At 45.0% G+C, this 17,336-nt stretch overlaps 1 protein-coding gene across 1 annotated transcript in view; it reads right to left on the reverse strand.

Moving 5' to 3' along the window:
* Window positions 1–17,336, reverse strand: part of LOC126470714 (dynein axonemal intermediate chain 3-like) — a 277,772-nt gene that overhangs the window by 119,908 nt on the left and 140,528 nt on the right. Inside the window, exon 6 of the mRNA XM_050098716.1 lies at window positions 13,503–13,736. Coding sequence (XP_049954673.1) covers window positions 13,503–13,736 — 234 coding nt within the window. The remainder of the gene's footprint in view (window positions 1–13,502; window positions 13,737–17,336) is intronic.

A 17,336-nucleotide genomic window follows, 5' to 3' on the forward strand; every position in this document is an offset into this window, starting at 1 on the left:
GAGATCCTCTATCGCTATAATTTTATAGGTATTCGAAAGAAACTTTTCACATCTTCATAGTCATAGCGGACCTCCAACCTATTTAAATCTTAACATCCTAGCCTTATTTATTAGCCTACTTAATCTATCTTGCTTCCTTCAGTTTTGAGATGAAAACCAGAAAATCATGAATTTCCACTAAAATCTTAATTTGTGAAATCCAAAGTACTGTTTTTATTAAATCATTATGAAAGATGAATCTAAATATAAATTTTGAAGTCTCTAGCTCTTTTCTGTTGCGCCAATGATTTTTTCAGAAAAACGTCCAAATTTCGAAAATGGCTGAAGTTATCGAACTGATATTTAACACACATTAATTTAGTATTATTCCTGACCTGCTAGAAAAGTTTTAGGTCATTTGCTTGATTATTAAGGTATTGCGCAACATTTATGACGTCAGAGCTAGTTACAGCAGACTGGCTGGCACACAATGGAAACTGATGTGAATTTACTACAGCGTGAGTAGGCTGCTTCCCTACAAGATGACAGTTTGATCCGGCCGGAAACCCAAAAAGAATTTGATATATCGGCATGTGGTCAGAGAACTGTGACATATTTTTACGAACAGATTACGCAGTTGTTACGCTCGTGGATGAAGAGGAGATGATTTACGGCTCTCATTCCGCACTCGATGACATCTTTCATATATTCGGTGGGATTGATTTTTGACTTATCTGGGAGCCGAAGCATCTCCAATAATATGTAATTGAAGGTGCGGGGGGGGGGGGGGGGGGAGGGGGGGCGAAGGAGAAAAGATAGGAAAGAGATGGCTTGAAACTGATGATATCAGGTGTCCGGCATCCGAAAGAACAGAACCAGGAAATCATATAACTGATTCGCCTCGATGGGCAATAAATTCACAACCCTCAGTGCGGATGGACACTTCGTTCGACCTCCGGAGGAACCCTAATAATTAGCGAGCATGAAGGACAGGGTGGAGGGTGGGCCGGCCTGAGAGCGTGCAGATATAGGCCGCGCATTGGGCATGAACACTGTGTCCGGACGGCGCAGTGATCAACGCATCTGCCTAGTAAGCGGCAAATCCCGGGTTCGAGTCCCTGTCCGGCACACATTTTCACCCATCGCCGCTGATTCCGCACTAAGTCCCGATGCAGCTGATACCATCAGTTCCTTCCCTTCCCTTTCCTTTCTCCACCCCTCTCCTCTCCACCCCTCCCACCCATCCCCGTCCACTTCAATCACATAATATGTATTAAAGGTGCGCGGATCAGACACCACGCATTCATATAATGTAATGTAATACCTTAGCATAATTCACAAACCGCTATAGCCCGAGTATGATCTTGTGGGATCGCCCACTGCCTTTCTGGAAAATAACATGCTTGTTGCAGAAATCATCATTCATGAAAGGTGGAATGAAATTCTTATCTCGTCCACAGCTGCCAAGGTGTTTTCTGTAACAATGAGAGCTCTGAGAGAGACTCAGTTATAGAACAGTATTGCCACACCGTAATGTGTACTTGCCAAGTTGTATTTATCAGAGTACTCCTGCAAGAGAGCATATCCTAACACGACGTTTGACGCGGTGTAACAGTTAATGCAATTCACATGAGAGGGGAACTCGTTTCCACTATTACATGATCCATTCATTACTTTCTCACAGCCACTGAAATCATGTATACCAGTCATCGGGTATACAAGGGCACACTTAACCATCGTCTGCTGTGGATCCCTAACAAGGAGGAATTGACAAAAACGCTGGTGTTTTCATATGATTTGTACTGTAAACTGCACCAGAGATTGCTGGCTACTTCTTTTACATAGTGAGCAAATGTCGCGCATCTAAATTCTTGATTATTTTCATTTATTGATCGTATGAAAAACAAGAAAAATGGAAATTCAAACAAGTATATGTAGCGAATATCGAGATATATCAGATGTAAGAAAATATTAAAGTGTATAATACTGGAATATAATGTACAAATAACAGAGGATACATAAACTATTAAAGTACTGATGTCTGTGTGATAAGTCCAGTTCAGAATTGCTGGTGACGCTTCTAAAAATATATTCCTTTCCCACTGATACGCTTGAAGCGCGGGCTTCCTCATAATATCGTCGATTGTTTGTTGGAGAGCGCCGCCGTTGCATGAAGGTGTATGAAGAAAATCCCATTTTTGAAGAGGATCCGCACGTCTTCCGCAACGCACTGTCATCTACGATCATTAGCAGTTTCATTGTTCACTTCCACTAGATTCTAATCGCCAAAGCATATCAACATTGTAAGGGGAGATTCAGTATTATCTAACAATACTTTTAATAGCCATGTAATTGTATCAGGATGATCACATAGATGTTCCATTAGTGCTTTCATGACACGATTCCGAAACGAAATTTCCTTAGAGTATATCTTACGATAGCTACTTACTTATAGGTGGAGTAATAACAAGACCTTTCTCGATGACGATGTTCTCACTCTGACAGGGCAATAGCAGTGTCTTTATTTGTCCATATATTAAAATCAACTGTATTCAAAAATGGTTCAAATGGCTCTGAGCACTATGGGACTTAACATCTGTGGTCATCAGTCCCCTAGAACTTAGAACTACTTAAACCTAACTAACCTAAGGACATCACAGACATCCATGCCCGAGGCAGGATTCGAACCTGCGAGCGTAGCGGTCACGCGGTTCCAGACTGAAGCGCCTAGAACAGCACGGCCACACCGGCCGGCAGCTGTATTCTTCCCACAGATCTGCCTCTCTGGGTAACAAAAAGTCACTTTCGTTAAACATCTACTGAATTTGTATTTGTTTCATTATTAGTGTGCGATGTTTTGACGACTATTTTGACAGCAGGTATCTGAATAAAGGGTCAAAGATATTGAAATATGCTCACTTCTGTTCTCCTCTCTCTCGTACTTCGGACCACCCTAGGTTTCTTGTTCGCCTACACACCCAAGTCACGAGAGATCTGTAAAGGGAAGGATACTGATACTAAGATCAAACACATAGTCACAGGATTCAAATATTTCTAGTCCATGCCTTGTCTAGTTGCAACAGTTGGCTACAGTAATCAACGAAATTTACCGACTATTTCGTTTTAATGCCTAATGTTTCAGTTATTCTAACATTCTCCTGTCGTCGTTTCTTTTTGTATTTAACAAATGGCTCAAATGGCTCTGAGCACTATGGGACTTAACATGTATGGTCATCAGTCCCCTAGAACTTAGAACTACTCAAACCTAACTAAGGACATCACACAACACCCAGTCTGTGTTTAACATTTAATCAACATAGAGGTACTTAGGGTTGGGCCAATATACACTACTGGCCATTAAAATTGCTACACCACGAAGATGACGTGCTACAGACGCGAAATTTAACCGACAGGAAGAAGATGCTGTGATATGCGAATGATTAGCTTTTCAGAGCATTCACACAAGGTTGGCGCCGGTGGCGACACCTACAACGTGCTGACTTGAGGAAAGTTTCCAACCGATTTCTCATACACAAACAGCAGTTGACCGGCGTTGGCTGGTGAAACGTTGTTGTGATGCCTCGTGTAAGGAGGAGAAATGCGTACCATCACGTTTCCGACTTTGATAAAGGTCGGATTGTAGCCTTTTGCAAGCACAAATATAGCCAAAGCCTTGCAGACAAACAAAAATTACGCGAAGCGAAATGTAGTGTGAGGACGGCTATGCGAGACGCGTTCAATGAATTCGAAAGTAAAGTTCTATGTACTGACTTGGCATAAAATCCTAAGAAATTCTGGTCTGATGTCAAAGCGGTAGGTGGATCAAAACAAAATGGTACTGAAACAGAGGATGACAGACTAACGGCCGAAATACTAAATGTCTTTTTCCAAAGCTGTTTCACAGAGGAAGACTGCACTGTAGTTCCCTCTCTAGATTGTCGTACAGATGAGAAAATGGTAGATATCGAAATAGACGACAGAGGGATAGAGAAACAATTAAAATCGGTCAAAAGAGGAAAGGCCGCTGGACCTGATGGGATACCAGTTGGATTTTACACAGAGTACGCGAAGGAACTTGCCCCCCTTCTTGCAGCGGTGTACCGTAGGTCTCTAGAAGAGCGTAGCGTTCCAAAGGATTGGAAAAGGGCACAGGTCATCCCCGTTTTCAAGAAGGGACGTCGAACAGATGTGCAGAACTATAGACCTATATCTATAACGCCGATCAGTTGTAGAATTTTGGAACACGTATTATGTTCGAGTATAATGACTTTTCTGGAGACTAGAAATCTACTCTGTAGGAATCAGCATGGGTTTCGAAAAAGACGGTCGTGTGAAAGCCAGCTCGCGCTATTCGTCTACGAGACTCAGAGGGCCATAGACGCTGGTTTACAGGTGGACGTCGTGTTTCTTGACTTCCGCAAGGCGTTCGATACAGTTCCCCAACAGTCGTTTAATGAACAAAGTAAGAGCATATGGACTATCAGACCAATTGTGTGATTGGATTGAAGAGTTCCTAGATAACATAACGCAGCATGTCATTCTCAATGGAGAGAAGTCTTCCGAAATAAGAGTGATTTCAGGTGTGCCGCAGGGGAGTGTCATAGGACCGTTGCTATTCACAATATACATAAATGACCTTGTGGATGACATCGGAAGTTCACTGAGGCTTTTTGCAGACGATGCTGTGGTGTATCGAGAGGTTGTAACAATGGAAAATTGTACTGAAATGCAGGAGGAGCTGCAGCGAATGGACGCATGGTGCAAGGAATGGCAATTGAATTTCAGTGTAGACAAGTGTAATGTGTTGTGGCGTAGCAAGACAGCCACGCCACGGAAGTAGCCGAAAGGCACGCGTTTAGTTCACGCAGGCAAGAGATAGGTCTGTAACAGGATACGTAATGAATGCTATAAAGAAAAGTACGTAGCTTCTGGAATACTTACCTTTAATCCATCCTAGTTGTATACATCGCTCTTGACGATACAAGTGAGACTCTTTAGATACATGCTATGTAAGGCTAATGGCGCCTTGCTAGGTCGTAGCCATGGACTTAGCTGAAGGCTATTCTAACTATCTGCTCGGCAAATGAGCGAGGCTTCGTCAGTGTAGTCGCTAGCTACGTCGTCCGTACAACTGGGGCGAGTGCTAGTCAGTCTCTCGAGACCTGCCTTGTGGTGGCGCTCGGTCTGCGATCCCTGACAGTGGCGACACGCGGGTCCGACATGTACTAATGGACCGCGGCCGATTTAAAGCTACCACCTAGCAAGTGTGGTGTCTGGCGGTGACACCACATAATGTGCTGCGAATACATAGAAAGATAGGTCCCTTATCATTTAGCTACAAAATAGCAGGTCAGCAACTGGAAGCAGTTAATTCCATAAATTATCTGGGAGAACGCATTAGGAGTGATTTAAAATGGAATGGTCATATAAAGTTGATCGTCGGTAAAGCAGATGCCAGACTGAGATTCATTGGAAGAATCCTAAGGAAATGCAATCCGAAAACAAAGGAAGTAGGTTACAGTACGCTTGTTCGCCCACTGCTTGAATACTGCTCAGCAGTGTGGGATCCGTACCAGATAGGGTTGATAAAAGAGATAGAGAAGATCCAACGGAGAGCAGCGCACTTCGTTACAGGATCATTTAGTAATCGTGAAAGCGTTACGAAGATGATAGATAAACTCCAGTGGAAGACTCTGCAGGAGAGACGCTCAGTAGCGCGGTACGGGCTTTAGTTTAAGTTTCGAGAACATACCTTCATCGAAGAGTCAAGCAGTATATTGCTCCCTCCTACGTATATCTCGCGAAGAGACCATGAGGATAAATTCAGAGAGATTAGAGCCCACACAGAAGCATACGGACAATCCTTCTTTCCACGAACAATACGAGACTGGAATAGAAGGGAGAACCGATAGAGGTACTAAGGGTACCCTCCGCCACACACCGTCACGTGGCTTGCGGAGTATGGATGTAGATGTAGATGTAGATGTAGAAGGAGGAGAAATGCGTACCATCACGTTTCCGACTTTGATAAAGGTCGGTTGTAGCCTATCGCGATTGCGGTTTATCGTATCGCGACGTTGCTGCTCGCGAGATCCAATGACTGTTAGCAGAATATTGAATCGGTGGATTCAGGAGGGTAATACGGAACGCCGTGCTGGATCCCAACGGCCTCGTATCACTAGCAGTCGAGATTACAGGCATCTAATCCGCATGGCTGTAACGGATCGTACAGCCACGTCTCGATCTCACTAGCAGTCGAGATTGCAGGCATCTAATCCGCATGGCTGTAACGGATCGTGCAGCCACGTCTCGATCCCGTAGTCAACAGATGTGGACGTTTGCAAGACAACAACCATCTGCACGAACAGTTCGACGACGTTTGCAACAGCATGGACTATCAGCTCGGAGACCATGGCTTCGGTTACCCCTGACGCTGCATCACAGAAAGGAGCGCCTGCGATGGTGTACTCAACGACGAACCTGGGTGCACGAATGGCAAAACGTCATTTTTTCGGATGAATCCAGGTTCTGTTTACAGCATCATGATGGTCGCATCCGTGTTTGGCGACATCGCGGTGAACGCACATTGGAAGCGTGTATTCGTCATCGCCATACTGGCGTATCACCCGGCGTGATGGTATGGGGTGCCATTGGTTACACGTCTCGGTCACCTCTTGTTCGCATTAACGGCACTTTGAACAGTGGACGTTACATTTCAGATGTGCTACGACCCGTGGCTCTACCCTTCATTCGATCCCCGCGAAACCCTACATTTCAGCAGGATAATGCATGACCGCATGTTGCAGGTCCCATACGGGCCTTTCTGGATACAGAAAATGTTCGACTGCTGCCCTGGCCAGCACATTCTCCAGATCTCTCACCAACTGAAAACGTCTGGTCAATGGTGGCCGAGCAACTGGCTCGTCACAATACGCCAGTCACTACTCTTGATGAACTGTGGTATCGTGTTGAAGCTGCATGGGCAGATGTACCTGTACACGCCATCCAAGCTCTGATTGACTCAATGCCCAGGCGTGTCAAGGCCGTTACTACGGCCAGAGGTGGTTGTTCTGGGTACTGATTTCTCATGATCTATGCACCCAAATTGCGTGAAAATGTAATCATATTTTAGTTCTAGTATAATATATTTGTCCAATGAATACCCGTTTATCATTTGCATTTCTTCTTGGTGTAGCAGTTTTTATGGCGAGTAGTGTAGTTTCTTACTGTGGTAGTTCATAACATTTTGCATCGCCTGGGAAAACAGTGCATAACTTAGAAATATCTCAGATTTTTTCTGGGCTTGTAAATTGGTGCTTTCGTTAGGACTAATTGTAATTAGTGCGTCTAAATACGATATGACAGGCGTTGGTTCAAATGTGGTATTAGTTGGGATTTCCTTTGGTAAAAGAACAGGGACGGGATCCACCCAGCATCTAAGACGCTAACTGCTGCTCTGGATTTGAAAGCTGACATTTACTCCCTGGAGACTGCTGCGCTGTTAAGAGGTCAATCCGGTTCTTCATTCTAATTAATTCTTAAAAAGAAGCTGAAGCAGCAGTTGATTGATAGGCAATGTCCTGTAGTAGGAGAACCTCACTGTCTAATTTACGAATGGTGTCCAATAACTTATGCAACAAGTTTTTTCTATATCTTTTTCGGTTGAAAAATGCAGAATTTGTTGTGAGACATCGTGGAATATTCTGGCTTCAGCACCTATAGTTTCAGGAAGTTCCGATAGGTGGTGGCGCTATACGTAGCCTTCAAAATGGATGTGCGTTCCAAGCAGAGCCGTCATTGAGTTTCCTCTGGCAGAAAACCAGAGCATCGCAGATATTCATAGGCTCTTGGAGAATGTCTACGGCGACCTGGTAGTGAACAAAAGCGCGGTAAGTCGTTGGGCGAGACGTCTGTCACCATCCGTTGGAATTCGATTACTCGATAAATACACTCCTGGAAATTGAAATAAGAACACCGTGAATTCATTGTCCCAGGAAGGGGAAACTTTATTGACACATTCCTGGGGTCAGATACATCACATGATCACACTGACAGAACCACAGGCACATAGACACAGGCAACAGAGCATGCACAATGTCGGCACTAGTACAGTGTATATCCACTTTTCGCAGCAATGCAGGCTGCTATTCTCCCATGGAGACGATCGTAGAGATGCTGGATGTAGTCCTGTGGAACGGCTTGCCATGCCATTTCCACCTGGCGCCTCAGTTGGACCAGCGTTCGTGCTGGACGTGCAGACCGCGTGAGACGACGCTTCATCCAGTCCCAAACATGCTCAATGGGGGATAGATCCGGAGATCTTGCTGGCCAGGGTAGTTGACTTACACCTTCTAGAGCACGTTGGGTGGCACAGGATACATGCGGACGTGCATTGTCCTGTTGGAACAGCAAGTTCCCTTGCCGGTCTAGGAATGGTAGAACGATGGGTTCGATGACGGTTTGGATGTACCGTGCACTATTCAGTGTCCCCTCGACGATCACCAGTGGTGTACGGCCAGTGTAGGAGATCGCTCCCCACACCATGATGCCGGGTGTTGGCCCTGTGTGCCTCGGTCGTATGCAGTCCTGATTGTGGCGGTCACCTGCACGGCGCCAAACACGCATACGACCATCATTGGCACCAAGGCAGAAGCGACTCTCATCGCTGAAGACGACACGTCTCCATTCGTCCCTCCATTCACGCCTGTCGCGACACCACTGGAGGCGGGCTGCACGATGTTGGGGCGTGAGCGGAAGACGGCCTAACGGTGTGCGGGACCGTAGCCCAGCTTCATGGAGACGGTTGCGAATGGTCCTCGCCGATACCCCAGGAGCAACAGTGTCCCTAATTTGCTGGGAAGTGGCGGTGGGGTCCCCTACGGCACTGCGTAGGATCCTACGGTCTTGGCGTGCATCCGTGCGTCGCTGCGGTCCGGTCCCAGGGCGACGGGCACGTGCACCTTCCGCCGACCACTGGCGACAACATCGATGTACTGTGGAGACCTCACGCCCCACGTGTTGAGCAATTCGGCGGTACGTCCACCCGGCCTCCCGCATGCCCACTATACGCCATCGCTCAAAGTCCGTCAACTGCACATACGGTTCACGTCCACGCTGTCGCGGCATGCTACCAGTGTTAAAGACTGCGATGGAGCTCCGTATGCCACGGCAAACTGGCTGACACTGACGGCGGCGGTGCACAAATGCTGCGCAGCTAGCGCCATTCGACGGCCAACACCGCGGTTCCTGGTGTGTCCGCTGTGCCGTGCGTGTGATCATTGCTTGTACAGCCCTCTCACAGTGCCCGGAGCAAGTATGGTGGGTCTGACACACCGGTGTCAATGTGTTCTTTTTTCCATTTCCAGGAGTGTAGTACAATTCTCAAGGCTGTCAATTCAACTAAGTACCTGGGTGTTAAAATTACGAACAACTTCAGTTGGAAAGGCCACATAGATAATATTGTGGGGATGGCGAGCCAAAGGTTGCGTTTCATTGGCAGGACACTTAGAAGATGCAACAAGTCCACTAAAGAGAGAGCTTACACTACACTCGTTCGTCCTCTGTTAGAATATTGCTGCGCAGTGTGGGATCCTTACTAGATGGGATTGACAGAGGACATCGAATGGGTGCAAAAAAGGGAAGCTTGTTTTGTATTATCACGTAATAGGGGAGAGAGTGTGGCAGATATGATACGCGAGTTGGGTTCAAACGGTTCAAATGGCTCTGAGCACAATAGGACTTAACATCTATGGTCATCAGTCCCCTAGAACTTAGACCTACTTAAACCTAACTAACCTAAGGACATCACATAACACCCAGTCATCACGAGGCAGAGAAAATCCCTGACCCCGCCAGGAATCGAACACAGGGACCCGGGCGCGGGAAGCGAGAACGCTACCGCACGACCACGACCTGCGGACGCGCGAGTTGGGATGGAAGTCATTAAAGCAAAGACGTTTTTCGTCGCGGCGAGATCTATTTACGAAATTTCAGTCCCCAACGTTCTCTTCCGAATGCGAAAATATTTTGTTGAGCCCAACCTACATAGGTAGGAATGATTATCAAAATAAAATAAGAGATATCAGAGCTCGAACAGAAAGGTTTAGGTGTTCGTTTTTCCCGCGCGCTGCTCGGGAGTGGAATGGTAGAGAGATAGTACGATTGTGGTTGGATGAACCCTCTGCCAAGCACTTAAATGTGAATTGCAGAGTAATCATGTAGATGTAGATGTAGATCGAAACAGGGTCGCGCAAACCTGTCCGATCTCCTGCGTGCCGGCAGGCCGTGGATAGTTGTGACTCCGGCAATGTTGGAACGTGCAGACCTTCTCATTTGAGGTGATGACGGATCACCATAAAACACCTCGCTGCTCAACTGTACGTTTCTGTCGATGGTGCTGACACATTCGTCCGTCAGTTGGGATACTTAAGGCTGTGTGCTCACTGGGCTTCCTCTCTGTCTAACAGAAGATCATAAATAGCAACGAAGGGCCATCTGTGCGGATTTGCTTGCGCGATACGAAGCTGATCGTCACAGACGACGAAACTTCGGTTCATCATTGCGAACCCAGAACAGCTGTTAGCATGAGTGACATAAAAGTAGATATCTTAGGTGTTGCGGAACAACTCAAATCACTTAAGAAGGGTAAGTCTACCAGTCCAGATGGTATACCAATCAGGTTCCTTTCAGAGTATATAGACACAATAGCGCCTTTCTTAGCAATCATATACAACCACTCACTTGAAAGGTCTGTTCCTAAAGATTGGAAAGTAGCACAGGTCACACAAATATTCAAGAAAGAAAATAGGAATAACCCATTGAATTACAGACCTCAATTTGTAGTAGGATTTTGAAGCACATACTGTACTCGAACATTATGAATCACCTTGAAGAAAATGACTTATTGATACACAACCAACAAAGATTCAGAAAATATCGTTCTTGTGCAACACAGCTAGCTCTTTATTCCCTTGAAGTAATGAGTGCTGTCGGCAAGGGATCTCAGATCGATTCCATATTCCTAGATTTCCAGAAGGCTTTTGATACCGTTCCTCACAAGCGACTATTAATCAAATTGCGTGCATATGGAGTATCGTGTCAAATGTGTGACTGGATTCGTGATTTCCTCTCACAGAGGTCACAGTTCGTAGTGATAGACGGTAAATCATCGAGTAGATCAGAAGTGATATCTGCCGTTCCACAAGGTAGTGTCATAGGCGCTCTGCTGTTCCTGATTTACATAAATGATCTAGGTGATAATCTGAACAGTCCCCTTAGATTGTTTGCAGATGACTCTGTAATTTACCGTCTAGTAAAATCATCAGACGATCAATTCCAATTACACAATGATCTAGAGATAATTTCTGTATGGCGCGAAAAGTGTCAATTGGCACTAAACAAAGAAAAGAGCGAAGTCATCCACATGGGTACTAAAAGAAATCCAATACATTTTGGGTATACGATAAATCGCACAAATATAAGGGCTGTTAATTCGACTAAATACCTAGGAATTACATTTACGAGCAACTTAAATTGGAAAGACCACATTGTGGGGAAGGCGAAACAAAGACTGCGCTTTGTTGGCAGAGGACTTAGAAGATGTGACAAACCCACTAAAGAGACAGCTTACGTTACACTTGTCCTTCCTCTGCTGGAATCTTGCTGTGCGATGTGGGATCCTTACCAGGTAGGATTGACGGAGGACGTCGAAAAAGTGCAAAGAAGGGCAGCTCGTCTCGTGTTACCGCGCAATAGGGGTGTCACTGATACGATACGCGAGTTGGGGTGGCAGTCACTGAAACAAAGGCGGTTTTCTTTGCAGCGAGATCTATTTACGAAATTTCAATCACCAGCTTTCTCTTCCGAATACGAAAATATTTTGTTGACAGCCACCTACGTAGGGAGAAATGATCATCATAATAAAATAAGAGAAATCAGAGCTCGAACGGAAAGATTTAGGTGTTCATTTTTCCCACGCGCCATTCGAGAGTGGAATGGTAGAGAAGTAGTATGAAAATGGTTCGATGAATCCTCTGCCAGGCACTTAAGTGTGAATTGCTGAGTAACCATGTAGATGTAGATGAACAGCAAATAAAACGGCAACCCATGGAGTGGCACCACACCATCTCTCCCCCGAGTAAGAAGTTCAAACCCGCACCCTCAGCCTGTGAAGTTATGGCGACGGTGTTCCGGGTGTCTGAAAGGGTTATTCTGTTTGATGTCCTTTCTAATGTGTATGGTGCTATCCTCAGGAATAAGAAGAAACGACTTCAGCGTGTTCCTTGTCCAAAAAATCCAAACGAATTTCACCTTCTCCATGACAATGCGAAACCTCACACAAGTCTGCGCATCCGAAAAGAGCTCATAGACCTCCACTTGACTGTTCGTGTTCATCCACCCTACAGTCCACATCTCGACCCTTCCGACCTCCATCTATTTGGCCCAATAAAGGATGCACTCCACGGGAAGCAGTACGTGGATGAAGGGGAGGTTATTGATGCAGCAAGACTTTGGCTCTGTTGTCAACCAGTAAGTGGGTATACAGGCCCTCCCAGTAAGATGGAGACAGAAATTACATTGAAAAATGTTTTGTAGCCAAAAGAGTGGGGAATAATATGGTGTATTGGAAAACTGAATATAACCAACCTGATTTTAAAAAATGTGTTCCATTACTTGCTAAACGACCCTCTTAGTTTAATTTAATCCATAAGACAACATTCGTCTTTAAAAATAGTCATATCAGAATGCAGGTTGTGACACTGGAAAATTTACATAAATACGTTTACAGCACTAACCGTGCTTTGTAATATACAGACTTTTTTGAAAGTAGCACATCCGGAAAGAATGGCCGGAACGAATCCTTACTCCGAGGATGCCTAGAGCACTTTATCAATTCATTAGAACTAGTCCTTTGTTTTGTTCAAGCTATTTGTTAAACAATGCTTCAAACTGGCAATAAATACCGCTAGAAAAGTGTGGTAATACTGACATCAGACCACAAGATGATGGCAAATAAATTTTTTGAATAGTAGGCGCACCACAAACAAATAACATAGAATTATCTGGATTTCGTCCGCTCCGGTAGCTGAATGATGCCGACAATGAGATTATAAAAAAAAAAAAAAAAAAAAAAAGTTGTCAGCGCGACAGAATGTCAATCCTAAGGGTCCGGGTTCGATTCCCGACTGTGTCGGAGATTTTTTTTCTCCGCTCAGGAACTAGGTGTTGTATTGTCCTAACCATCATCATTTCATCCCCATCAACGCGCGAGTCGCCGAAGTTGCGTCAAATCGAAAAAAAAAGGTCTACTCCACGGGAGGCCCTAGTCACACGACATTTACATTTTTTTACATCTGGATTTCGAATCTACATCATCAGTATTTGGAGACGTTTACTTCCTCAATCCATCTTTAATTGTCTCGTTGTCGACGGGACGTTAAACACTAATCTCCTCTTCCTTCTCTTGCCTTGCTCAAAGTGGTTTTATTGCTTAGTCGAAACTATCGGCCAGCTGTTTATCTTACCTTGAAATGGGGTTGCAGTAAGCCGTGCAGTTTGGCGTACGGAGACACAGGCGTCCGCTCGGGGCCTTCAGAACGTGGCCGCTTCGCAGACTTCTTCTGGACCACTTTCTTGCGTTTCGGTGTAGGTACTTCCAACAAATTCCATCCATACATGTGGCCATCAAGAGAACACGATAAGAACTGTAGCGTTGGTGAAGTTGGTGGAACTTTTTCCAGAACTCCATCTCGACATACCTGGAGAAAATACAAACAATGTTCATGAGAGGTTTTGCTCTGAACGCAAAATCTAGCTGTTCAAAATTACAATCAGGTTTCTGAACGGCGTGATAGGGTCTCTGTATAAAGTTATGTTTTTCGTGAAATCTTCTCGGGTGATCAGCCGAGTAAAGGCGTCGTCTTCTCGCAACGTTTCGAAGGGTTTCGTACCCATCATCTTCAAGCGAAGATGATGGGTACGAAACCCTTCGAAACGTTGCGAGAAGACGACGCCTTTACTCGGCTGATCACCCGAGAAGATTTCACGAATGGAATACGCCGAGAAAGTCTCAAATCACAGTTATGTTTTTGTAAAACAGACTGATCTACTAGTGAAACTTCCTGGCAGATTAAAACTGTTTGCCGACGTGACACTCGAACTCGGCACCTTTGTCTTTCGGTGGCAAGTGCTCTACCAGCTAAACTACCCAATCACGACTCGCGGCCCGTCCTCACAGCTTTGATTCCGACAGTACCTCGTCTCCCAATTTCCCAAATGTGTGAGGACGCGTCGCCAGTCGTACTTGGGTAGCTGAGTTGGTAGAGCGCTGGCCCACGAAAGGCAAAGGACCTGAGTTCGAGACTCGATGCGACACGCAGTTTTAATCTCCCCGGAAGTTGCATATCAGCGCACAATCCAGTGCAGAGTGGAAGTCTCATTCTGATCTTCTAGCGTTCATTAACGACTTCCTAAACGTGGGCACCATTTTGCTACATGTATCCAACAATGATGTATTAAAAGACTTATCAGATTGCACCGTGCAGTGTGGGAAGAGATGCGGAAGAACTTGGCATCCGAACTTGAGTGTGAAGGTAATGGAATGAGACTATTGAGTATTTCTTTGGAACTATTGCCCCCAAAACTGTAATGCATAATTTCATTTTGCCTTATTTATATAGTTATTTATTTACACTGATTGATAACTGATTTGGAAAATCATATTCAGGCTGCATTAGCAACTTCTTCAACTTTGGGGGAGGACTTTTCACACGAAAGAAAGGAAAAAATTATCGTAAACATATGTCCAAAAACATGTCGTTTATTAATTTTTAATGGCAGTTTACGTCCAATACTTTTCGAGGAATATTCGAGCAATTAAGATTTTTAACCAATAACTAAAATTTATTTTGTTAGATAATCGAGCGATGCACACGATACAAGTCAATCAGCTGATGGGCTTATTAAATAACTGATACCTGCAGCAGTTAAAGATTGGTCTGTGCTGATAACTGTAGGTGACTGGTCACTCTATATGGATCTCCTAGTACTTCTTACAGGGGGTGTCTGTAACGACTTCATTCTGAGTACTCTTCCACATTTACTGCAGAGTGTTCTCGCGTAAACGAGTAAGAATGTGTTTTATATGTGACAGGGCTTCAGCACGTAACAGTCACGTTATTCGGGATGCACTAGATGATATTGGCGACTGCTCTGTGATGAGGGTCATTAGGGATCATGAAAATGAAACAAAGACATATTGCACCACAGCAAATTCGAAAATATCCTTGCACTAACTGTGCAGAATACCGTATCCTTTTATGGACCCAGCTCCTTTGTACGTTCTGGATTCAACGAAGACACTGACGAAAAAAAATCGAAACATCAAAAAATAATTCATGTAGAGTAATGAACGTTCGGGAATACATTCGTCTAGGTATATATAAGGAAACAAAAGAAAAATTCGGAGTAGGAATTAAAATCCATGGAGAAGAAATAGAAACTTTGAGGTTCGCCGATGACATTGTAATTATGTCAGAGACAGCAAAGGACCTGGAAGAGCAGCTGAACGGAATCGACAGTGGCTTGAAAGGACGATATAAGATGAACATCAACAAAAGCAAAACGAGGATAATGGAATGTAGCCGAATTAAATCGGGTGATGCTGAGGGTATTAGATTAGGAAATGGGACGCTTAAAGTAGTAAATGAGTTTTGCTAGCCACGCGGGATTAGCCGTGCGGTCTCAGGCGCTGCAGTCATGGACTGTGCGGCTGATCCCGGCGGAGGTTCGAGTCCTCCCTCGCGCATGGGTATGTGTGTTTGTCCTTAGGATAATTTAGGTTAAGTAGTGTGTAAGCTTAGGGACTGATGACCTTAGCAGCTAAATCCCATAAGATTTCACACACATTTGAAAATTTTTTTGAGTTTTGCTATTTGGGGAGCAAAATAACTGATGATGGTCGAAGTAGAGAGCATATACAATGTAGACTGGCAATGGCAAGGAAAGCGTTTCTGAAGAAGAGAAATTTTTTAACAGAGAGTATAGATTTAAGTGTCAGGAAGTCGTTTCTGAAAGTATTTGTATGGAGTGTGGCCATGTATGGAAGTGAAACGTGGACGATAAATAGTTTGGACATGAAGAGAATAGAAGTTTTCGAAATGTGGTGCTACAGAAGAATGCTGAAGATTAGATGGATAGATCACATAACTAATGAGGTGGTACTGAACAGAATTAGGGAGAAAAGAAATTTGTGGCATACCTTGACTAGAAGAAAGGATCGGTTGGTAGGACATGTTCTGCGGCATCAAGGGATCACCAATTTAGCATTGGAGGGCAACGTGGAGGGTAAAAACCGTAGAGGGAGCCCAAGAGATGAATACACTAATCAGATTCAGAAGGTTGTAGGTTGCAGTAGGTACTGGGAGATGAAGAAGCTTGCACAAGATAGAGTAACATGGAGAGCTGTATCGAACCAGTCTCTGGACTGAAGGCCACAACAACATATATATATATATATATATATATATATATATATATATATATATATATATATATATATATATACACTCCTGGAAATTGAAATAAGAACACCGTGAATTCATTGTCCCAGGAAGGGGAAACTTTATTGACACATTCCTGGGGTCAGATACATCACATGATCACACTGACAGAACCACAGGCACATAGACACAGGCAACAGAGCATGCACAATGTCGGCACTAGTACAGTGTATATCCACCTTTCGCAGCAATGCAGGCTGCTATTCTCCCATGGAGACGATCGTAGAGATGCTGGATGTAGTCCTGTGGAACGGCTTGCCATGCCATTTCCACCTGGCGCCTCAGTTGGACCAGCGTTCGTGCTGGACGTGCAGACCGCGTGAGACGACGCTTCATCCAGTCCCAAACATGCTCAATGGGGGACAGATCCGGAGATCTTGCTGGCCAGGGTAGTTGACTTACACCTTCTAGAGCACGTTGGGTGGCACGGTATACATGCGGACGTGCATTGTCCTGTTGGAACAGCAAGTTCCCTTGCCGGTCTAGGAATGGTAGAACGATGGGTTCGATGACGGTTTGGATGTACCGTGCACTATTCAGTGTCCCCTCGACGATCACCAGTGGTGTACGGCCAGTGTAGGAGATCGCTCCCCACACCATGATGCCGGGTGTTGGCCCTGTGTGCCTCGGTCGTATGCAGTCGTGATTGTGGCGCTCACCTGCACGGCGCCAAACACGCATACGACCATCATTGGCACCAAGGCAGAAGCGACTCTCATCGCTGAAGACGACACGTCTCCATTCGTCCCTCCATTCACGCCTGTCGCGACACCACTGGAGGCGGGCTGCACGATGTTG

The sequence above is a fragment of the Schistocerca serialis genome, chromosome 3, assembly GCF_023864345.2.
Source record: "Schistocerca serialis cubense isolate TAMUIC-IGC-003099 chromosome 3, iqSchSeri2.2, whole genome shotgun sequence".
Lineage (NCBI taxonomy): Eukaryota > Metazoa > Arthropoda > Insecta > Orthoptera > Acrididae > Schistocerca > Schistocerca serialis.